Source organism: Rhagoletis zephyria, unplaced genomic scaffold, assembly GCF_001687245.7.
Source record: "Rhagoletis zephyria isolate East Lansing unplaced genomic scaffold, Rhagoletis_zephyria_1.1 Rzeph_scaffold_01036, whole genome shotgun sequence".
Taxonomy (NCBI): Eukaryota; Metazoa; Arthropoda; class Insecta; order Diptera; family Tephritidae; genus Rhagoletis; species Rhagoletis zephyria.
In genome coordinates, this window is record NW_016158120.1 from 31,921 (window position 1) to 58,366 (window position 26,446).

At 35.6% G+C, this 26,446-nt stretch overlaps 1 protein-coding gene across 1 annotated transcript in view; it reads right to left on the reverse strand.

The window, feature by feature from the left end:
• The window catches only part of LOC108362569 (putative uncharacterized protein DDB_G0277255), a gene marked incomplete at its 3' end in the record, with an annotated part of 51,713 nt that overhangs the window by 14,595 nt on the left and 10,672 nt on the right, over window positions 1-26,446 (reverse strand). Inside the window, exon 3 of the mRNA XM_017615597.1 lies at window positions 21,712-22,627. Within this exon, the coding sequence (XP_017471086.1) occupies window positions 21,712-22,398 (687 nt within the window). The remainder of the gene's footprint in view (window positions 1-21,711; window positions 22,628-26,446) is intronic.

The following is a 26,446-nucleotide window of genomic DNA, read 5'->3' on the forward strand; positions in this document are numbered from 1 at the left end:
AAAGAAGAAGTACAGAAGCAAGTACAAAAACTGATAAATGATGATATCGATATCGCAGAGCCTTCTATATCAGAATATAATAGTCCGATCTTACTTGTTCCCAAAAAATCCCTGCCGAATTCAAACGAAAAGCGTTGGCGACTCGTCGTAGATTACAGACAGATTAAAAAAAAATTGATCGCTGATAAATTCCCTCTACCACGAATCGATGACATTCTCGACCAACTTGGTAGGGCTAAATATTTTTCATGCCTGGACTTAATGTCCGGGTTTCCCCAAATCAAGTTGCAAGAAAGCGCTAGAGACATTACGTCGTTCTCCACAAGCAATGGATCATACCGTTTTAAAAGATTTCCATACGGGTTAAAAATAGCACCGAATTCTTTTGAACGAATGAGGACCTTAGCATTTTCGGCACCTATCGGCGGCACAAGCATTTTTGTACATCCGACGATTTGGTCGTACTGGGTTTTTCTGAGGGGCACATGTTTAAAAACCTTCGTGAGGTATTCTCTATGGGCTGGTTTCTCCAACTCAACTTAACTTAGTTAACCCAATTTTCTTGACTTGAGTCATGAATAAGCTGTGTAAAACGTAGGCTAACTTTTGACTTAAGTCCAAAAAGTGGCTAAACTAAGTTAAGTTGAGTTGGAGAAACCAGCCCTATATGTCGCAAGTACAACTTGAAGTTAAACCCTGAAAAATGTAAATTTTTTATGCATGAGGTACCATATCTCGGCCACAAGTGCACAGACAAAAGTTGCGTTTTTTTACTCATTTCCAGTAAAATCCAGTAAAAGTTTTTACGAATATTCATGTTTTGGCGTTTTCGTACGCAAAACCTTGCAAAGTAGGTGAAATTGAGAGAGCGAAATATGACAGCTGAAGTTGCAAGTTTTTACTGGATTTTACTGGATAAATTTTTACTTGTAAGAATTTGCCAGTACGAAAAACAGCTGATCGCATGTTGCTGGATGAAATTTAAACTAATAAGGAAACTGTTTGTGGGTTTTTATTGTTGAATTTCACAAAATAAACCTATTTAAATACAAAATATATTGTTTTATTAGGAATTTGCTGCGAATAAACAACCAATTTATCAGCTGTTCATGAAACTTGCAAATTATTACTGGAAAAGCGTTCACGTACTTTTTTGCAAATTTTTTCTATGAGAGCGAATTCTTAGAAATAAAGTTACTGGAGAGTTGCTGGCAAGTTACTGGATAATTTGTAAAAAAACACAACTAAAGGCATCCTTCCAGATGATAGCAAGTACACTGCCATTTAAAAAATTACCCAACTCCAACAAACGCTGATGAAGCCCGTAGGTTTGTGGCATTCTGCAACTATTACAGAAAATTTATAAAGAGCTTCTCAGATCACTCTAGACATTTAACAAAACTCTGCAAAAAGAACGTACCATTTAAATGGAGTTCAGAATGCGAAGGTGCATTTAATTATTTAAAGAATGGACTAATCTCGCCCGAAGTACTCCAATATCCGGATTTCGAAAAAGAGTTTTGCATCACCACCGATGCAAGAAAATACGTTTGCGGAGCCGTACTTAGCCAGGAGTACGACGGAAAACAAATGTCAGTTTCATACGCTTCAAGAACCTTCACAAAAGGTGAAAGCAACAAGTCAACAATTGAGCAAGAGTTGACAGCAATTCACTGGGCTATACAATACATCAGACCATACATCTATGGTAAACAATTTTTAGTAAAATCCGATCACCGACCTTTGTCTTACGTCTTTTCATTAAAAAATCCTTCTTCGAAACTCACAAGAATGCGTCTCGATTTGGAGGAATATGAATTCACTGTAGAGTACAATAGGGGAGCAGAAAACCACATTGCCGATGCTATAACTATGGAGGAACTAAAAAATATAACTAAAGATACTGCCAAAGTATTGAGAGTAACAACACGATCTACTACAAGAACTACCAATAAAAAGACAAGCCTTTCAGATAACCAAGAAAAAAGTTGTTTTTCGAAAGTATCGAAACCCATTAATGTTTATGGAATAATCAGCCCAAAAGAGATTAAAAAATGCGCTACACTCAGATGGCCAGCTGAGTACTAGGTAAAAAGATAGTTGCAAAAATTTTTACGGAAAAGAATATTGACTTAGGACAATTTTTCTTAAAACTTGAAAAAAACAGCCCATGAGCACAACATTAAAAAAATAAAAATGTCATTAAATTAAAAAATATTTCAGAGGATCCTCATCAAAAAGTTCAAAGAAATAGGTAACCAAACGCTAAATGGTTTAAAAATAGCGCTAGTTCCAAAAGGTGAAAATATAGTAGATGCTAACGAGAAACAACTCATTATAAAAAAATTTCATGACGATCCCCTGTCTGGGGGTCATGCCGGAACAACTAGGTTATTATGCAAAATAAGAAGATACTACTACTGGAAAAATATGACCAAAGACATATCGAGATACGTTAAGTCATGTCAGGAATGCCATAAGAATAAACGATTGAAGAATTTAAAACAACCGATGATTATCACTCCTACCTTGTTTATACCAACACATAAAGCGGTCAAAGACCCAGTTCGCTGTGATTCAAAACGGAAGCATAAACCAACTTTCAATACGCTCAGAAATTCGAAAGTGTATTGACTCGAATCTGTTTTCAAATTCCTTTTTGAAGTGAAACTTCTTTAGCGGCGGTTGGTTGGTTGGGAGTAAATTGGCAAATTCAGCGAAAATTGCACACGGAAATGATGCAACGGAAATTGTGCGACGGAAATGGTGCACCGAAAATGGTTGCGGCTGAAACAAGTACTTCTTGTGTGTATGCAACGGAAATGATGCAACTGAAATGGTGCAACGGAAATGGTTGGGGCTGAAATAAGTGCTTCTTCTTCTCCAAAATTTTAATGTATGCAGATGATGTAAAACTTTATAAATCGTACGTTTCAATTGAAGAAAGGTCTTTGCTACAATCAGACTTAAACAGCATGGCTTACTGGTGTAAAGTAAATCTTATGCCTCTAAATCTTAAGAAATGTAAAGTAATGTGCTTCTCGCGAAGAGCTGTTCTGCCAGTTTCTTATATAATAGGTAACCATAACCTGGAACAGGTATACAATTTTGTGGACCTTGGTATCACAATGGATCCTAAGCTTAATTTTAATCTTCACATTAATGTGACAGTCAACAAGGCTAAAGGTGTACTTGCATTTGTGAAACGATGGTCAAAAGAATTTAGTGACCCTTATATCACTAAAACCCTGTTTACAACATTAGTTAGGCCGATTCTGGAATACGGCTCGGTGGTTTGGAATCCAAGGTATCAAATTTACTCAGACAAGATAGAATCAATTCAAAAACAATTCCTACTTTTTGCTTTAAGAAATTTCCGATGGGATTCTCAATATAGTCTTCCACCTTATACGAGTCGCTTAAAACTTATTAACCTTCCTACACTTGCCAGTCGCAGGGAAATGCTTGGTATAATTTTTATGGTTAAATTACTGACAGGCTCAATTTCAAGTCCGTCTCTTCTGGCTGATGTAAGCTTTAATGTTCCCTCACGCGTATCAAGACACTTTTGTCCCATATTTCTGAAAGCTTGTAAAACCAATTTTGAATTGCACGACCCACTCCGTTGCTTATGCCAGGATTTTAACTCTCATTCCAGCACGTTTGATATATCAGATCCGCTTTTCAGCATTAAGAAAGCGATACTCTCCTCTCTCAATAAGTAAATTATTGACATAAATATATAATATCAGCTGATGAATTTAGTTCTGTAGCTGAACAGTTTTAGATCTCGACACTTAACAAACTCCTGCCTATCGTGACTCGGCACAAAAATTTAAAATATTGGTTCCGTACGTCATGCGGACTGCGCCCCTCGTGCGGATGGGCGGGAATGGAGGGTAAAAACCGTTGGGATATTATTATTATTATTATTGTGTGTATCCATATGGTATTAATTTAACAAAAGCTTAAAGAATAACACTTAGAAAAATACCAATACAAGAATGAAAGTAAAGGTGACTACGTATACAAATGAAGTAAAGGATAAAGGCAAAGGTAAAAATAAAAACAAAAATAAAGATGCGTAAGGATAAAGGCAAAAATGAAGACCAAGGTAAATTTAAAAACTTTACTTATATATATAAGGGCAAATGTGAAGGGGAATATGTAGCTAAAAAAAATGATGAACATAAAAGTAAAGACAAAAAGGAGGATGAGGATACAGATAAAAGCAAAGACGAAGATAGGGGAAGAAAGATTAAAATAGAGGTAATTAAGGAGGAAAGGAAATAGAGAGAGAGACCAGAGACTCAATCTGGGAGCTATTTTGGGATTTTAGAGATTTTCGGGATTCTCGAGACCTATCGATAAAATAATCGATATTTTTATCGCTTTTGTTATCGATTTTGTAATCGATATTTATCGATTTGTTATCGATATTTTCCGANTAAAGGATAAAGGCAAAGGTAAAAATAAAAACAAAAATAAAGATGCGTAAGGATAAAGGCAAAAATGAAGACCAAGGTAAATTTAAAAACTTTACTTATATATATAAGGGCAAATGTGAAGGGGAATATGTAGCTAAAAAAAATGATGAACATAAAAGTAAAGACAAAAAGGAGGATGAGGATACAGATAAAAGCAAAGACGAAGATAGGGGAAGAAAGATTAAAATAGAGGTAATTAAGGAGGAAAGGAAATAGAGAGAGAGACCAGAGACTCAATCTGGGAGCTATTTTGGGATTTTAGAGATTTTCGGGATTCTCGAGACCTATCGATAAAATAATCGATATTTTTATCGCTTTTGTTATCGATTTTGTAATCGATATTTATCGATTTGTTATCGATATTTTCCGATTTTGTTATCGATATTTATCGATTGTGTTATCGATATTTATCGATTTTGTTATCGATATTTATCGATTTTTTTATGGATATTCATCGATTTTGTGTTCGATATTTACCGATTTTTTATCAATATTTATTGATTTTTTTATCGATATTTATCGATTTTGTTATCGATATTTATCGATTTTTTTATCGATATTTATCGATTTTATTACAGATATTTATCGATTTTGTTATCGATATTTATCGGTTTTTTATCGATATTTATCGATTTTGTAATCTATATTTATCGATTTTGTTATCGATACTTATCGCTTTTGTTATGGATATTTATCGAATTTGATATCGATATTTATCGATTTTGTTATCGGTTTTGTTATCGATATAAATCAACTTTGTTATCGATATTTATCGATTTTGTTATCGATATTTATCGATTTAGTTATCGATATTTATCGATCTTGTTATCAATATTTATCGATTTTGTTATCGATATTTTTACGAATTTTCTAGTCGATTTAGCTACCAATGGTATTATCGATGTTGCTATTGAAATTTTTATCGAGTTTGTCATCGATTTTGTTATCGATATTTTTACGAATTTTCTAGTCGATTTAGCTACCAATGGTATTATCGATGTTGCTATTGAAATTTTTATCGAGTTTGTCATCGATTTTGTTATCGGCATTTTGATGGATGTTATAATCGATTTTGGTATCGATAGAGTATAAAGATAAAAAAGAAAATAATGCAAAAACAGAATAACATGAATGTTATTAAAACGAACAGTGGTAAAGGTAGGGATCTACATTGATAGAAAAAAAGCGAAAAAATATAACCTTAAGGCTTAAGGCCTTAGCAAAAGCAGATGTGTGTATGTATAGATAGATAAGTAACGCAAGTTTCACTTCTACAGTGTGGCCCAGGCGCACTTACTTTTTTTATTTCTCACATCGGTTAGAAAACAGGTATACAATTTGACGCGAAGTGAAAAAAGGCTTTATACAGCCAGTTATTATTAAAACATATTTGAATTATTGTTCGATTCCATTTCATAACTCCGCGCAAATTAATTATTTAAGAAATATCGAATAAAAATAAAAAACTTTGTTTACTTTTGAATACGGTTTCAGCGAGTGCGCTATAACGACACAGATATAAATGCATGAAAGAAATGTGTTGAGGCAAATCAGCTTTTGTTATTGCGTAGGTATAAACAAGGTATCCAACACCAGCAAAAGCGTTTTACATTGTACAAATAGACACCATTGGTCCGTTTCCACGATCAGAAAATGGAAATGAGTATGCCATCACCATAATATGCGAATTGTCAAAATATCTGGTTGCAATACCAATACCAAATAAAAGCGCAAAACAAGTTGCCAAAGGAATTTTTCAGTCATTTATTTTAACGTATGGCCCCATGAAAAGCATAATAACAGACATGGGCACAGAGTATAAAAATCAGTTATTTCAAGAACTTTACAAACTTTTAAAGATAAATAACAAAACATCGACGCCGTATCACCATCAAACATTAGGTACAGTGGAGAGAAGTCATCGTACATTCAACGAATATGTGCGATCATATCTTTCTATTCATAAAAGCGATTGCGATACGTACTTACTTTATTTTGCCTACTGTTATAATACGACACCCTCCACAGTACACAATTACTGTCCTTTTGAACTTATTTTCGGTAAAACACCTAACAGACCAGATTTGTTTAACAGCGCTGGCATTGATCCCATTTACAATATCGATTCATACGATAAGGAGGTGAAATTTCGACTCCAAGTCGCTAATGCTAGAGCAAAAGAAATGGTTGGACAAAGAAAATTAAAACAAAAAGAAGTTTGTGATAGAAAACTTAATAGTGTAGATGTAAATATGGGTGACATGGTAATGGTAAGAAACGATTCAGGTCATAAATTAGAAAATAAATATATCGGTCCATACACAGTTATAGATATAGACGATAAAAACAATTGCACATTAAAGGTTGAAAAAAATAAGTAAATCAAAATTCACATTAATAGACTGAAATTACTTCAATAAACTTAATTTAAAATATTATATGTACAATATATACATATGTAAATATTTATATAAATTCATATTATCCATCATGTCATATCACGTAGTTAACAAAAAAAAATTATATTGAAATTAAAACACTGTAATGAGTTTAATTGAGATTTGAATGTCATCACTCTCCAACTATAAAATTACTTCGTAGACCTAAGACTTAAGGTATTTTAAATGAACAGAGTATTCATACCATTGTATGACCACTCTACTGAAAAAGGAAGGTGTAGTATAGTGTAAAATGTCTCCAATTTAAACATTCATTTCCACTACACTCTTCTTCGTTTCTCTACCTCACTCACTCTATTTCTTATACTTTCTATATTAAATCCGGCATAGCTTTATTATTAGAAAAAGACAACTATGTAACCTATCCTAGTTATAAGAACTGTCATAGCCATATTGCTAAAGAGCAGTAATAAAACTTTAGTTCAGTTCCTGTCGAACCATCGTACATTAAACAAGTGTTTTCTTCATTTGGCTAAGCGACCCTTCGTCGCGAGAGTATTGAATATAAGCCCTCGATATTCTTGTGTAAGTATGTGTATGAAATTATTAGGCGTTATCTTTTCTCAAAAAATACGTTACCGTTTTATATGGAAACATTATTAGACTGTAATATTTTAAAGAGAGAGCACACAATATGCGTGTGAATATGCTGAGAAAAGAACACTAAAACCTGGCGCAGGGAGAATAAATGCAGCATTATTTCGACAGAAGAAAACGCTTTAAGATAAAAGTTTGCATTAAAAAAAACGTGGCATCGTTCATGGAAAATATTTCTTGATTTAAATTCTCAAAAATACCTTTCATTTGATATCCATATTAAATTGTTTTAGGCAAAAAATAGGTGACAACACTATTCGAAAATATTTTTGAATTGATCTACATCGTGCCATTGACTAAACCGAGCTGTCGTGTGTTACGATTGGCCCCATGGATGTGGTTTGCCAATATTATACTGCGTCAAAGTCTCATTCGGCGCTGTAGGTCAATACCTAAGTACCAAGAATGAGAGAATACAAGACTGCGCCAATGAGAGAGGATTTTTTAACGTAATTTATGCGTGACGTCATCTTGGTGCAATTGCGAGAGAGAAATGCCAAAACGCATATCAAAATATGTGAACAATGCAGAAAAATGTGTCAATTTCCTGTAGACCAAAAAGAAGGTGTGCAGCAAAGTGAATTTTTGGACTCGCCATTGTAAAAAGCCATGCAGAGTTCATATTTATATTTGTAGACGGTAGCCAACCACCATAAACTCCACAGCTGTTGACTCCACAGCTTTTATTTGATGACTTTTGTACCATTTCCGAGAGGATGAATGAGTGTGGATTCTTTGGAAACAAATATTCTATGTAAGTAAAACATAATTTAAGCTGAACTTTTAAATGTATAATAATTTGGGCCCTGTTTTGTATTATGTACGTAACAGCGCGGTTAGATGCCGCTGGAATTAGCACCCGGCGACCTTATCCACTGGTGCATTACCTCATACCAGCACTAAAAAGAATCAGGTACTAACAAAACTGCTTTTATATGTATGCCATTACCAGAAAACTAAACCAGCAACTGTCTACATTCACCATGGAAATATACCTACTACAATTCACCTAGGAAAGGCCAACATAATTCCATGTAGAAGCTCATAGCTCACACACATAGCACAAAGCTCGATTTGGTGTTTAATGCATCTCCTCGCCGGCACAACTGCTTCCACTTTTTCGCCAGATTCGTCCGTCCGTAGGAAACGAAAAAAAAACTTATATCGCACGCTTTCCTTTTGTTTCCACTCTTACACTTTGCCACGGCACACTTCATTTTGCTTTGCAATGTCTCAATAATTGTTTAAATCCACGCAGAACAATTAACGCACAAATATTAAAATTGTTATGTATTTGNCGCTGTAGGTCAATACCTAAGTACCAAGAATGAGAGAATACAAGACTGCGCCAATGAGAGAGGATTTTTTAACGTAATTTATGCGTGACGTCATCTTGGTGCAATTGCGAGAGAGAAATGCCAAAACGCATATCAAAATATGTGAACAATGCAGAAAAATGTGTCAATTTCCTGTAGACCAAAAAGAAGGTGTGCAGCAAAGTGAATTTTTGGACTCGCCATTGTAAAAAGCCATGCAGAGTTCATATTTATATTTGTAGACGGTAGCCAACCACCATAAACTCCACAGCTGTTGACTCCACAGCTTTTATTTGATGACTTTTGTACCATTTCCGAGAGGATGAATGAGTGTGGATTCTTTGGAAACAAATATTCTATGTAAGTAAAACATAATTTAAGCTGAACTTTTAAATGTATAATAATTTGGGCCCTGTTTTGTATTATGTACGTAACAGCGCGGTTAGATGCCGCTGGAATTAGCACCCGGCGACCTTATCCACTGGTGCATTACCTCATACCAGCACTAAAAAGAATCAGGTACTAACAAAACTGCTTTTATATGTATGCCATTACCAGAAAACTAAACCAGCAACTGTCTACATTCACCATGGAAATATACCTACTACAATTCACCTAGGAAAGGCCAACATAATTCCATGTAGAAGCTCATAGCTCACACACATAGCACAAAGCTCGATTTGGTGTTTAATGCATCTCCTCGCCGGCACAACTGCTTCCACTTTTTCGCCAGATTCGTCCGTCCGTAGGAAACGAAAAAAAAACTTATATCGCACGCTTTCCTTTTGTTTCCACTCTTACACTTTGCCACGGCACACTTCATTTTGCTTTGCAATGTCTCAATAATTGTTTAAATCCACGCAGAACAATTAACGCACAAATATTAAAATTGTTATGTATTTGGTTCACTGAAATTTTTCCTATTCTTCTCGCATCGTGCTTATCTAATATATAAAAATCTCGTGTCACGGTGTTAGTGGTCGAACTCCTTCTAAACGGCTCGACCGATCTGGATGGGTTTATGGAAGAGTTCTGGAACTTGGTATGTACAGTTTATAAAATCAGTTGCGTGGTCATGAAGAAAAATTGGGGTTATTGNCGTCCGTCCGTAGGAAACGAAAAAAAAACTTATATCGCACGCTTTCCTTTTGTTTCCACTCTTACACTTTGCCACGGCACACTTCATTTTGCTTTGCAATGTCTCAATAATTGTTTAAATCCACGCAGAACAATTAACGCACAAATATTAAAATTGTTATGTATTTGGTTCACTGAAATTTTTCCTATTCTTCTCGCATCGTGCTTATCTAATATATAAAAATCTCGTGTCACGGTGTTAGTGGTCGAACTCCTTCTAAACGGCTCGACCGATCTGGATGGGTTTATGGAAGAGTTCTGGAACTTGGTATGTACAGTTTATAAAATCAGTTGCGTGGTCATGAAGAAAAATTGGGGTTATTGGAAAAAGGGGCGTGGCACCTCCAATGGTAGATTACTACCATATGGAGATATATGAAATCAATCATATACTTTTAGAGAAAATTCGGGCTATTTGAAAAGGGGGCGTGGCGCCTTTCAAGCTCATTGAAACTATTACGTTTCTTTGTACACATGTATAGTTTTGCTAGGTTATTTAAGACGGTTATGGAAATATGCCTTCTGACAACCACCAAACCGTAATATTAGAAGATAAATGCGCCACTGAAAATCATGAACGTGAACTGTTGGTGAAAATGTTAGACCAAAATATTTCAATACAAAAAATTAATTTTGGGCGGAACGAAGTTCGCCGGGTCTGCTAGTGAAAATATACAATTGTATAAATGTAGACGCATAATAAAACTAATGTATGCATGCAGACGCATGCCCGACGACTGGAATTTAAGTGTGCTCTGCCCAATCCACAAGAAAGGCGACCCCGCCATACGCGCCAACTACCGCGGAATTAGCCTTCTAAGCATAGGTTACAAGGCCTTATCGAGCGTATTGTGCGAAAGACTGAAGCCCACCGTCAACGAGCTGATTGGACCTTATCAGTGTGGCTTTAGGCCTGGAAAATCCACCATAGATCAGGTATTCACAATACGCCAAATCTTGGAAAAGACCCGCGAGAATAGGATCGACACACACCATCTATTTGTCGATTTCAAAGCCGCTTTCGACAGCACGAAGAGAAGTTGCCTTTATGCCGCGATGTCTGAATTTGGTATCCCCGCGAAACTAATACGGCTGTGTAAAATGACGTTGAGCAATACCACCAGCTCCGTCAGAATAGGGAAGGACCTCTCCGAGCCGTTTGATACCAAACGAGGTTTCAGACAAGGGGACTCCCTTTCGTGTGATTTCTTTAATCTTATGTTGGAGAAGATAATAAGAGCCGCAGAACTGAACCGCTCAGGCACAATACTTTATAAGAGCGTACAATTGCTGGCGTATGCCGACGACATCGATATTATCGGTAAAAACAAGGGCTACGTCTGTTCTGCCTTCTCGGGATTGGATAGAGAAGCAAAGCGAATGGGTCTGGTGGTGAACGAGGACAAAACGAAGTATCTCCTGTCAGCACACAAACAGTCAGAGCATACGCGTCTTGGCACCCACGTCACTGTTGACAGTTACAAGTTTGAAAAAGTAGACGACTTCGTTTATTTGGGAACCAGCATTAACACCAATAATAATGTCAGCCTTGAAATCCAACGGAGAATCACTCTTGCCAACAAGTGCTACTTTGGGCTGAGTAGGCAATTGAGAAGTAAAGTCCTCTCTCGTCGTACAAAGATCACACTCTATAAGTCACTCATCATGCCTGTGCTGGTGTATGGCGCGGAAGCATGGACAATGAAAGCATCTGATGAGGCGGCTCTTGGAGTTTTCGAGAGAAAGATTCTGCGAAAGATTTACGGACCTTTACGCGTTGGTGATGGCGAATATCGCAGACGATTTAACGATGAGCTGTATGAGCTTTACAACGATATAGACATAGTGCAGCGAATTAAAATTCAGCGGCTCCGCTGGCTTGGCCATGTCGTTCGGATGGACAGAAACGCTCCTGCTCTGAAAATATTCAACGCGGGCCGCGATGCTGGTAACAGAGGAAGAGGAAGGCCTCCTCTGCGTTGGAAAGACCAGGTGGAGAAGGACTTGGCAAAATCGCTTAGGCGGTTACAGCGCCAAATAAGAAGAAGAAGAATGCATGCAGATGCAAGGAGCTATACATCATGCGTCATCACAAAGAAGTTTATACTTCCCTAGAATCCGAAATAAAGCAACATCCTATTCTGTTTCTTAAAGGACCAACTGCATATCGTCGTTTAAAGTACAAAACCGCGTATCCTCATTCTGCAAAACCGCGTAACTAACATTGGCTGCCAAAAATTGGATTTGCTCACACAAACTCTTGGTTCAATCATTATCCATTCGTCCTGAAATATACTACCCAGAAGTGCGATTGCTTTATAAAATAGAGAACCATTTTGAAACATGAGTGTTTTTACGCTCTAGAAAATAATTTCTACAACTTCACATACGCGGTTTTGCATTTTGCTGATACGCGGTTTTGCACTTTAAACGACGATATAATATATCATGTTAAAGATAATGCTACATTGCTGGTGTGCCTTACATTTATTGCAATTTAAATCAAGCTCTTTTAATACGAACAATCATGTAAGTATATTTACCTCGTGCGTTGCAAATTACTTTTTAATGAAATAAAAATTCCTTAAAAAATATTAAAATTTCCAAAATAATTATTTGATTAGGTGGCAGTGGCAAATTACGAAAAGTAGAAACGTCAGTAAGCACAGTTTATGTCAAAAAATTTAAAAGTGAAACTACCTTCATTTTTTGTATTATGGGTGGGAGTGCCATTGATAAAATTAGAGTGTGAGAAAGTTTTTCTTACAAAACCTTTCATTATTGAATCATGGGTAGAAGCCAAGTTTCATAGAATACAAGGTTACGACATCAGCCGTGGCCGCCATCTTGATGACGTAGATGGCTCAATTTTTGGAGTTGCCCGATTCCTAAAAAAATTATCTTCTAAAAATACACTATTTTAGTCAAAAATACATCACGTTTTATTTCAAATATGTGTAACCCTGATATTTACCGTTTGACAATTTGCGTTGAAGTTTGTGCATTTTTCTGCGTCTTTGAGTTTATTTAAATTATTACAAATTTAAGTGCGCTGTTTTTGATCGCAGAAATTACGATGAAAAAGGTAATTTAGGTTTTACCGTATGTCTAAAGACGAGTTGCAATTTCGGTAGCGAAACTTTGCCAATGTTATGAACACTTTTTATTTAAAAATGCGCGAGTGCGTTCTGCTCATTTTCAAGAATTAAATCACCAGCAAATTTTAATAAGCATTCGATTTACATTTCATTTGTCACTATTGAACGAATATTATTATGTTAATCCAGTTTCACGTGAAGTTATAACTTTTTATGATGTTATAATAAGCTTTGCCACGATTTTATATCAAAAATGCCCATTTGATAAGGATTCCTAAAATATGCTACACGGACACTATATTTTCTGTGTTTTGTGTACTCTCCTGAGTTCTGATTGGCTGAAATATTTTACGAAGAAGGATAGTACACAAAACACAGAAAATATAGTTGCCGTCTGAAGTCTAGAAAAAAGAAATCTGATGAGGAGATGTGGTGATCTCCGAAATAGCTGCTATAACTTCTACCGCTTAGACTTTGTTGCTTTTTAAATTTTTCCTAATAAACAATCGCGGTACAAAGCTCAATAAAAATATTAAAAATAAAATGTTAATAAGCCACAATAACATTGACAAATACATAGTTTAGGAAGAGCCTGCCTGAATATACAAAAAAGCAAATAAGCAAATGGATGTATAGAATTGACAACAACAACCAAGCTGTCGAGTTTAAATAGCGGCAAATCAGCTGCACTTGATAGTAGTTGGTTGAATAAGGAAAATGAATTAGCAACAAGAGTTTACGGGATGTACATACAGCGGCGGATCTTTTGCCCCTTATTCTAATTACCTTAAACGAGCAAATTTCCAATCGATTTTAAACTGACTTCCCGACAAGTTAGAGACTTGAAATTTTCAGCATAGTTCCAATCACGATGACAATGCAACTTAAAATATAAATGAATTCCCCATATGGTCCAGGGATCTTGATTCACAGGCGGTCAAAAAATATTAAGATTTATGGCTAACAGAGCGTAATTTGCCAAAGAACGTAAAACCACTCTAAAATTGTTAAAGCTGCCAGCGCGCCGCGGCGGTAGTGTAGCAAAGCTATTTGTGGCAAATTCAACCTAGTCTAGATATGAACCTCGTTGTAGGCATCATATTAAGGAGATCCAATTAGAAGACTCCAGATGTCGCCCCGCGAGAAGAAGTTAAATATTGCGCCTAAATATTTGCCATGCTACAGCGGAAATGGAAGACACGCCATTTCTTTAAACCAGAGCTGCTCACTCCATAAGCACTTGTAGCACATTTGTTTTTGTTTTGCCCTGTAGTATAGGCACATATACAAATTTTCACTTTAATAATATGTCTCCATTGTGAGATTTAATGAAGATTTAGCCCTCTGACGAGATTTGACGTTAAATCTTTTGAGATTTACCATATAAAATTAAATCTCGAAAGGCAGTAGATTTAAGTTAAATCTTCGTCAAATCTTCAATAATATTGATCAATAAGTACAATTTGTTGGATGAGGCAACCACAAATTCACATGCCATAAGTCAAATGACATTTGTGTTTTCAATATACAGTTGAGGACATTGAAATCTAGCCTATTTTTAGGGATTTTTATATTTTTGTTAGTTTGGGAGGAAAATTAGTAATATATATTTACATAACTTTGGTTGTAATAAATTAAGAAAATATTATTTTAAAAACTAAAAATTTAGAAAAAATGTTTTATAGTAATATCATGCAGAGTCTTCTCCGCTTTCTATAAGTCATTTACGCGCTGCGACAAAAAATTTATAAATTTCGGTAATGGTTTTGCTTCGATAACATTGCACCGAACATCCTCTAGAACTCAGTTCGTATTCATGATATGCCATAGGCCCCCAATTGGATTTTCGGTTCCCTCCTATGAATAAGAGAATTCTACAAAAATTTTTCTTTCCGCAAATGTTTTTTACCGTTTTGATAATTTTTCTTAAATTCGGGAATATGATTCGGAATATGGTACCATTCTTTACACTTTCCAAACTATATATTATACATACATATTTACCACGAATAAGAAGCCAATAATATTCAGAATTCATATAATGAAATTCCGCTTGGTACCTTCCTTTTATCTGTCTGTATATCAATGTCCGCAACTGTATTTATAAAATCATACATAAGCAAACGTCAAATATTTAAAAATGTGAACGTCAAACATATCTCGTTGTGGTAATGGAGACGGTTGTGATTTAGCAACTGGATTTATTAAATCTTAATGGATAAATCTCTCAATGGAGACAGTATAAATATAAAAAAAAATGTACCTATCGCCCTCCCATATGCCCTGACATATAAATACAATTCAAATGAAAGTGCCTGAGTTTCATATGGAAGGGAAAAGGAAACGCCCTCGCATATGAAGCTAAGGCACTCCAGTAAAATGTACAAATTTACACAAACAATTATAGTTTGAAATAAAATAATGTAAAAAAAAAATATATTTATTAAAAACAAGCTTTTATTTAATCTGAACAATCAAACCGGCATTTAAATATCTGCATAAATACATATACATACATACCTAACCAATTATGCATGTACGCTGAATTCGCCGACAAGCTTTTTTAAAAACGAANAGGAATGTTTTTAAGATCTTACATATATTGGCACTTTTGCCCGTTTCAATAGCCACACCTGANTTTGAAATAAAATAATGTAAAAAAAAAATATATTTATTAAAAACAAGCTTTTATTTAATCTGAACAATCAAACCGGCATTTAAATATCTGCATAAATACATATACATACATACCTAACCAATTATGCATGTACGCTGAATTCGCCGACAAGCTTTTTTAAAAACGAAGTAAATTAAAACAAATTGTTAGTAATTTTCATTAGAGTTTGAATAACTCCTTTCACTAAATGGCTTTTAATAACTTTAACGAGACCTTAACTTATTTTATTTTATTCATTTTAGTGCAGTTTTGACAAAAATCTTTTGTTACACTACTTCATTTTATTCCTTTGATTGTACAGATTAAATAAAAGCTTATTTTTAAAAAATATTTTTTTTTTATTATCTTTTATAAATTGTTGTTGCTTTGCTAGCCGGCAATTACAAGTACCTGATGAAGGTCTTGCAGAAGCAATGAGCTTAGCCGACGACGCTTTAAAGGAATTTGAAGAAATGCGACAAGATGCAGAAAAAAACTTTCATTTTCTTTTCGAACACGTAGAAGAAGTATGCACCAACCTAGGTACAGAAATCAAAGTACCGCGATACAGCAGTCGCCAAAAGAATCGCTTTAATATGAAAACCGGAGACGGCGAGGCATACTATTGCATTGCTTTTTACATTCCCTTCCTTGATACATATATTGCTCATTTGAAAAGCCGGTTCCTAAACCATAAATCAGTTTTAAATAATTTTAGTGTTTTGTTTCCAAAGTAGGATTTTAACGAAAAAAAACTGAAGAATTGTTTGCTTTCTATGAAAAAGTAATCGACTGCTCGAAACAAAACTTTCTTCTGGAGGTAAAAATGTGGAAAATACGAGTTTCACACGAACATTTTCGAAATGCTCTCGAAGCATTACAAGTAGCTAATACAGCGTCTTTTAGGAATGTTTTTAAGATCTTACATATATTGGCACTTTTGCCCGTTTCAATAGCCACACCTGAACGAAGCTTTTCATGCCTCAAAAGAATTAAAACCTCCTTGAGAAATACAACATGTCAAGAGAGGCTCAACGGTCTAGCATCTATGAATATTCACAAAGATATAAATTTTTCNTTTAAAAAATATTTTTTTTTTATTATCTTTTATAAATTGTTGTTGCTTTGCTAGCCGGCAATTACAAGTACCTGATGAAGGTCTTGCAGAAGCAATGAGCTTAGCCGACGACGCTTTAAAGGAATTTGAAGAAATGCGACAAGATGCAGAAAAAAACTTTCATTTTCTTTTCGAACACGTAGAAGAAGTATGCACCAACCTAGGTACAGAAATCAAAGTACCGCGATACAGCAGTCGCCAAAAGAATCGCTTTAATATGAAAACCGGAGACGGCGAGGCATACTATTGCATTGCTTTTTACATTCCCTTCCTTGATACATATATTGCTCATTTGAAAAGCCGGTTCCTAAACCATAAATCAGTTTTAAATAATTTTAGTGTTTTGTTTCCAAAGTAGGATTTTAACGAAAAAAAACTGAAGAATTGTTTGCTTTCTATGAAAAAGTAATCGACTGCTCGAAACAAAACTTTCTTCTGGAGGTAAAAATGTGGAAAATACGAGTTTCACACGAACATTTTCGAAATGCTCTCGAAGCATTACAAGTAGCTAATACAGCGTCTTTTAGGAATGTTTTTAAGATCTTACATATATTGGCACTTTTGCCCGTTTCAATAGCCACACCTGAACGAAGCTTTTCATGCCTCAAAAGAATTAAAACCTCCTTGAGAAATACAACATGTCAAGAGAGGCTCAACGGTCTAGCATCTATGAATATTCACAAAGATATAAATTTTTCAGTTGACGAAGTTCTAGAAGAATTTTTCAAAAAACCACGAAAAATTTTAAAATTCTTCGTTTCATTGATTTATAAGTAAAAAGAAAAATTTAATGTGTTTAAAATTATCAAAATGTTTTATAAATAAAGCGAAAAGCTGAATATATGATTTTAAAAATTCGTGTTTTGAAACTTTATTACGCACAATTTCTTCTAAAGAGCCTTTTTTCTAGACCCATGTTAGTGAAATATTATTCTTTGACTTGAGGGGGGGTTCGATCCCTGCTGAAGTCTAGAAAAAAGAAGTCTGATGAGGAGATGTGGTGATCTCCGAAATAGTGCTATAACTTCTACCGCTTAGACTTTGTTGCTTTTTCAATTTTTCCTAATAAANGCGTTCGGAATAAATAAAAAAAGATTTTCCGTACGTTTCCAAGGAAAATAAAAAATGCGTATAATTTTCGTCACGAAATTGATATCATAAGCTCTGTGTTTTTAGTTCAGCTTTCGTCACTCGAAAATTTTACCTCAAAGAGGTGTTTTANTAATAAAAATATTTAAAAAAAAGTGATGTAATTTTGACTAAAATAGTGTATTTTTATAAGATAATTTTTTAGGAATCTGGCAACTCCAAAAATTGAGCCATCTACGTCATCAAGATGGCGGCCATGGTGATGTCGTAACCTTGTATTCTATGAACCTTGGGTAGACGCCAATTTGACGTCAAACTATCAAACGTCAAAGTTTTCGGGAGAGTCAAAATAAGGATGAGTGTGTGTAAGGAAAAATAAAAAAATACATTTCACTGGCTGACGTTCTTAAGTCAATTTTAGGCTTAATTTTATTTTTTCATTTTGTTTAATGTAAATTGGTTTATCGTTTATTAAGCTATCACATGAGTGATATTGATGAATTCCAGTGTTGTTGCAGGGTCGTTTAAAAAGTTAGCGAATATTTGACACGTCATAAAAACAGCGATTCAGGTGTTGCATTTTTGATATGTGTACACAGGGCCGTAGCCAGGTTTTTTTTGCGGGGGGCGCTTCTGAAAAAAAAATGTTTTCACTTTTATTTCAACATATTTTGATTAAAAGAAAAATACTGATAAAAGTAAAATATTTCACACAAACAACAAAAAGTAGTATCAGTAGTAGCCGAGTAATCATAGCCAACTTATGTACAGTAACTGCATTTCTGCCCATGCAAAAAAAAAGCGGTACTGTTTTTCCACTGGAATTATAAAATCTATGTATTATATTTTAAGACTTCCACCAAAATATCTCGCGAAAATATTAAGATTTACGATCTGAAAATACCTCCACAAATTGAGTTCTTTTATTAATAAACAGTTTTTTTTAAAATATTTTTTGAAAAAATTACCTCAGATGACTGAGTAGTTTAAGCTTAAAAAGTTTGCATAAAATATAAAAAAAATTTCTACGGTGAGATAAACGAGTGTCATTCCATGTTAAATTAAGATGTGTTGGTATTGAATAAAAAAAAAAAAATTGGGACGTGAATGAATACGAATCGTTGCAAAAGTTCTGTTTTTTTAATTGTGTTTCTAGCAGTAAACGGAAATTCGCAGCGTTCGGAATAAATAAAAAAAGATTTTCCGTACGTTTCCAAGGAAAATAAAAAATGCGTATAATTTTCGTCACGAAATTGATATCATAAGCTCTGTGTTTTTAGTTCAGCTTTCGTCACTCGAAAATTTTACCTCAAAGAGGTGTTTTATTTGATATCAATTATTTTGGTGTAGCACATTTAAAATCGACCAAAATACGAACAGTAATCTAAATGTTTTATTTTTCTCAAATAAATTACTAAAAATGTTATCTAAATCGAAATTATGTATTCAAATCGATGTATCCATTGAAACATATAATTTTTCGAATACGGAATAAAGCGAAAATGAATTATCATATCCTTTGCATTCGAAAAAATTGAAATGAAAACTTATCAACTTGGTACCAACATTGGATACAATAAAAAACTGTACTCGTCTGATTGTCGAGCAGTTTATTTTGGTTAAGATTTCTACCAGGTGTGGTGGCACACATGTGCTTTTTTAAGAAGTTTTACTTCTATCACGTGTACGATGTTGCACTCGTGCTATTAAACTAATGATTTTTTCTCAAGTAGTTTTGCTCAGTGGCAATTTCTACATATGTATGTAAGTAGTAGCGGCGCATTGGATGAACTAAATGCATTTATACATACATATTTATGTATAACTGTAGGTAATATTGTACGCGTCCTTCCAGGTAGGTTAAGTGCGGGTGATAAACACATTTAGCATAGGTAAATATTGTGTACATACCAGCAATTAAAATGGGAAAAAATGTTACAATTTCGGCATGTGACTGAAAAAACTCTAAAATACACACAAATTGTGGTTTCCAAGATATGTACGAAGTGATTAGCACAGCTGCATTCTTCAACTTGTCGATTTTCAGGGAATTTCGGTTTAAGTAGAATTCGGGAAATGGGCGATTTTTTCCTGGGTATGTTATTTTTGTTATTGGGTATGTTATTTTTATATCTTAAAGTAACCAAATTAGACGGATATTTTAATTTTTAACCATTTGACCCTCTTTGGAGCGACATTTTTTAAATTCGAATCGCAATATCACCACAACAAGAGTTTACCCAGATATAAGCTATATACCAGATGTAAACTAAGGTTTTAAGCTAAATTTGTGGAAACATAGAATAAAATCGACTGACCAGTTTTTGAGAAAATGCCCNTATAAAAAAAATTTCTACGGTGAGATAAACGAGTGTCATTCCATGTTAAATTAAGATGTGTTGGTATTGAATAAAAAAAAAAAAANAATTCGAATCGCAATATCACCACAACAAGAGTTTACCCAGATATAAGCTATATACCAGATGTAAACTAAGGTTTTAAGCTAAATTTGTGGAAACATAGAATAAAATCGACTGACCAGTTTTTGAGAAAATGCCCGAAATCTATATTCTCAGTAGCCCGATTTTCAGTTTTCGGGCGATAAAAACACAAAAGATAGCATCAGATAGCTTGTTTGAAGACCCTTCTAGTGATATCCACATCAATGTCATGGACTGAGTAATGCGGCCTCAGTGGTAGTTTAAAAAATTGCCTTTTTTCGAATTTCAGGCAGCAGCCACGCCCACAAAGGCATACGAATCAAAACATCCTGGTACAAAACCTTCTTAGTTTTTTTTGTACTTTAATTCCTGAAAGTTTGAAAAAATTAAATAATGGTACGTACAGACCATACATACCAAAGCATCTCGTAGTGGAGACACGAACCAAAACACGTTTACCTCTATATCTTTCCAATTAGTAGCCGGAAACTAATATATAAGGTATCGTTTCAAAGGTATTGGCCTATAGAATAACACTAAATATGTTGGGTGTACCCACATGCTCCCTTAAACCGACAAAAGCAATAAAACATTTTTTGTTTCGCAACACTTTAGCCTAATTTTTAAGAATCCGGTTAATCGTTTATGAAGCTTGACATTACATACATTTTCTGGACACACTCTGCAAGACCTTTCCAACAATATATAAAACATGTCGATTGGATGTCGGGATAAAAACTTCCAAATCTCGTGTATATATAAGCGAGTCATTTGAGCAAGCTACTGTGGATGCTTTCGTCACTCACGTGCACTGCCGTATGCTGTGATATTGATATTTGTGTTTAAAATTTACTATCGCGCGGTGTAATATGTATAATGAGCTAGACATTTATAACAAAATATTAATTATTAAATAAATCACAAATCACGAAAATCCCGGGATTACTTGCCAAGAATCCCGGGATTTTCGAGACCTTAAAAAGTCCGGGATCCCGGGATTAACATTCCTAGTATGTACATAAGTATGTACTTTTCTAGGCATTCTAAATTAGTTTCTCTGTAAAGCATTTTTTGTCACTTCTCTGGATTCTGTTTATCCATTCGTTCTCCCTTCATTCGAAGGTAATGCTATGGGTAAGGGCTTACGGCCAATGACATGCTCATGTTAAAATAATGTCTTCTTGAAGCGAAAAAGTAAGCGATTCTCATCGCCTAATTCGATTCCATTTTAACTTCTGTGATAATCGTGTTTTTTGCTGGGTGTGTATGTATGTACATGTGCTACATATACATGCTTCTATGTATTTAACTTACCTCTTGATTCAAACTTAAAAAGTCCTCTCTCTGAGTTGGCTCTTCCTTATAATTATCACATTTGAGAGAATCGTATTGCCCGTCAGGGAATACTGTCAGTGTATCAGCTTGACAGCTTGAGCTTGTGTCATCAGTATCGAGTACCACCGCTGTTGCTGAATCCTTCACGTACAGAGATTCATAAGAAGGTGGCTCCTTTGAGGTAGTTGACGCAGACCACCATTTGTTAAGGCTGGGAATTGGGACATAGTACGGATATGAGAATCGGAAAGAACGGTCTTTATATATTCCAGCTTCTTTATGATTAGACTCAAATACTTTGAGTTCGCACTGACTACTTCCGGATGTATCGTCGTTGTTCACATTGTCGTAGAAAAAATTGGAAAAAGGCACAAAAGGTATTGATTGCAGGGTGCTGGTTGCACTTTCCGGGGTTGTTGTTATCGCCACTGTTGGTTCTAACTGGTCATCATCACCAAAGTATGATGATATAAATGGTTCGTAGGTGATTCGATGCTCATAATAGCTATGGGGTTTACGCAACCGCTTGGTCCGCCCCTTCTGATCTTCTTCGTCGGAGGAACTATCACTAGAGTTACGCTCATATGGCCTCCAAAGCATGGACGAAAGCGCCTCTTCGACGTCAGGTGGTCTTCGTTGATGATGGAAGCCGCGTTCGTCGTTCATATTGTCTACTTCGTAAATTAATGGATGAAATGCGTTTGAAGAGCATTTCGTAGGCTTACATTAATACATATCTATGCACGTGTATTTCAAGCTTCTGTTCGACTCTAAGATCGTGGTTCAGTTTTCCATTACAAGCCAGAAGCTATGTTTGTATACCGTATGGTATAATTGTGCGTATATAACTATAACATTTTGATTTCCCAAAGCAAATTTATTGGTTGCGACAGTTCTGGAAAAGAAAGTTAGCATGAAATGTAATTTTATATTAATTTCTATACCCGAGCGCACTTGTGCACAAGGGTGTATTAGCTTTGTTCACATAACGGTCGTTTGTAACAGCCAAAACGAATCGAGATAGATATAGACAAATGTATACATAAATGTTTAGAATGAATAGAGAAGTCGATTAAGCCATGTCTGTCTGTCCGTCCGTCTGTCCGTCCGTGTACACGATAACTTGAGCAAAAATTGAGCTTTCTCAACGAAATTCGGCATGTAGGTTTCCCTGTATCCAAGGTAGGTTGGTACTGAAAATGCGCGAAATCGAACTGTAACCACTCCCACTTCCCATATAACGGTATTTTCGAAAAATGATATTTATTTATTTATTTACAACAATTAATTATAATACATATTACTATAATATTATAACTAATTAAAAAAAAAGGAAACTTATGGGTACTAGTTGCATAGACCATCGACCCTATATTACAAGCGAAATTGAATTAAGCTTAGTGTACATATGTATATGGAAAAAAAATAAAAATAAAAAATTTCTATTCATTAATTATACGAGCGATGCTTTGCCTTATATAAGGTGGTATAACTTGGCAGATTTAAGGAATGACGTGACAATATTAATATTCGAGGAGTTTATATCTTTAAGTAGCGAAGACGGTGTTTTTGAGTTGAAGTGTTGACGCCTGATGTTGTCCAGTGACTTACAGTCATCCAGTAGATGTGTAACGGTTGGGGTTAGTCCGCATCTTGGGCATATTGATCTATTTTCTCCGGTTAAGAGGTGTGAGTGTGATATTTTTATGTGGCCAATTCTCATACGGGTTACCACACTGCAGTCGCGGCGATTTAAGTCGGCTGGGAAGCGGATGCTGTTTTTGTATGGGTTGATGGCTTTATATGCGTGGTTGAAAGACGACCACTCATTTGACTCCACTTCTTGGTTGATCATTTTTATTTTGTTGAAAATATCTTTTTCAATGCCAGGGACAATCATGTGGCAGGGGCGTATACTAGCGTTTCTGGCAGCAGTATCAGCAAGCTCGTTGCCGTGTATTCCTTTGTGACTGGGAACCCACATCAATTTGATTTTTCTGGGAGATTTGACACAAATCTCGCGTATCTCGGCGAGTAAACTATTGTTACTGTAAATATTTTGTATTCCCGAGATGGTTGATAGGCTGTCAGTGGCTATGACAAATTTTCCTTTGTTGGACTGCGCATATTTTGCCGCTTCAAATACTGCGACTGCTTCAGCTGAAAACACTGAGTAGTAGGATGGAAGTATGCCTGTTGATATGTCGGCTCCTTTGGAATTGATGACAGCGAATGCCGTGACTGATTCGCTTTTCGATCCGTCTGTATATAACCATTGCCAATTGTTTGCGTTGAGTTCAGCTGCCTCTTTCGCGAATATTTTTTTGTAAATTGCAGAGTTGGTAGTTGGTTTGCTATACTGCTGGAGTACCGTGTTGAATGATGAATGCTTTAGCAGCCAGGGAGCTGTTGGGCTGATTCTATTACGCGAGCTCGTAGCAATGTCGTATTGCTTGCAGAGAGATATACTTCTGCGTAGGGTGGATGTCACCTTAAACTTTCGTACGCTCTTAGCTGCTTTCTTTACGTCATTTCGAAGAATGGTGTTGGTTGTGCACAAAAGTTTTGGTATGAGTTTGAGCGTTGTTTGTAGAACTCTTTCGGAGATTGATGGCAGTCCCGCTTCAGCTAGTATACATTTGGTGGGGCTGGTTGGAAAGGCATTAATACTCCGCCGGGCAGCCGTATGATATGGGGATTGAAGAAGTCGGATGTTTGACTTTGCACACCATCCGTATATCGGTAACCCGTAATCGATCTTGGACAGCATAAGAGCCTTAGTCACTTGTGTTAATATTGTCGGATGAACCATCGAGCGCCTGGAGCTAAGGAATCTAATTATGTTGAGGCGTTTGTTTAGACTTTCTCTCACGTACTTACAATGGTGCTTAAATGTAAACCTTTTATCAAAAATTACACCTAGTAGTTTAAGGTTGTCAGTGAATTCAATAGTACAATTGTCATATATCAATGGAGGATAATTGCAGTGGTGTTTTTTACAAATATGTAAGATTTTACATTTATTAATCGCTAAAGCTGCTCCTGAGAATTTGCCCCATTCTTTGATATCACATAGTATTTTTAAATATGTATTGTTTAAAGCTACTGTATCATTTATCTTGCTAAAGAGCAAAGCATCGTCTGCATAAATAGACACTTCAATATTTTTGTGTTTAAGAATCACATTATTTAATCGTTCAAATGCGATCATAAATAATACCACTGATAGTGGGGATCCCTGTGGGATGCCATTGTATAATGTATAAAAATCTGACAGTGTGTTGTTTACTCTAACGCGAAAGGAACGTCCGGTCATGAAAGCCTTTACTAAATTGAAAGTCTTTGGACCCACACCCCAGCTGGCGAGTTGTTGAAGTACAGCATGCACCCCCACGCGATCATAAGCTCTTTCAAAATCAGTAGCCAGAATGGTTACATGATTTTTAGCTGAAAGAGCGTCAGACACGTAGTGTTGAAGATGCAACAGAGAATCCATGGTACAATGTTTTGACTTGAAAGCGGTTTGATTAGGGCTGATAAATTTATTTTTCGTTATGTACCATAGTAGTCGTTTTGCGAGCATTTTCTCAGCGACTTTGCTTAGGCATGATAGTAGTGATATCGGCCGGAAACTATTTACTTCATGTGAGGGTTTGTTTGGTTTCGGTATAGGGACTACGATTCCCGATCGCCAGCTGTGAGGGTAGCTGCCTTTGTTTAACATAAGGTTATACATCTCAAGAAGTTTAATTTTCGCACTTTGTGGCAAATTTTTTAGCATTGGATAGGAAATGCGATCATAACCAGGCGTTTTACCTTTTGCACTTTGTAAGGCTAATTCAAGTTCTGTGAAAGAAAAGTCATATTCTAGGTGCTTCGCAGATAACGTTAATCTGCTGGGATTATATCTCTGCGTGAGTATTCTGTTTTTGTTTTCAACGTATTCTTTAGAGAAATTTTCATCTTTGGAGTACTGGGACCAATGGCTGCCAAAGGCATTCGCTATTTCGGAAGTGGTGGTGAAGACTTTTTGGTCTTTTTCCAGTGATACTATAGTGTGTGATGGGATACCGATTATAGATTTTATGTCATGCCAGACTTTTTTTATGCTAGACGTAGGTGATATTTTGGCCGAAAATTCTTCAAAGGAAGCACGTTTGGCAGCCTTTGCTGCTTTTTTAAAAATGGCATTGGCTTTCTTGTATGAAATTAAGTTAGGTATGGTCCCAGTTTTTTTATAAATACTCCAACAAGTTTGTTTATCTTGCCTTAATTTATTTAGCTCTTGGTTCCACCAACGCACTGTGCATGTCTGGCGGCAAGGTTTTGTTTGAGGGATTGATTGATTTGCAACAGTTTTAATAGCTTTGGTAATTCTTGCCGCAAGAAGGTTGACATCAGAAGTGGTTGCGAAAGTGAAACGCTCTATGCAGTTCGCCTGGTATTTGTGCCAATCAGCTTGGTCAATTTTAAATTTCACCGATATTGCACGTTTTTCAGTTTTAAATTGAGTCTGAAAGGTAGTGGTTATCGGGTAGTGATCGCTACCGTGAAGATCTTTCGATATTTTCCATTCACAGTTTGGCATGAGACTGGGTGTGACTAAAGTCAAATCAATATGGGTAAAAGAACTGTGCGTAGATAAGTGCGTGGGTGAACCATTATTTAGTACAGCTAGATCGGCTGAGAGGATGACATCTTCTAGTATTTTGCC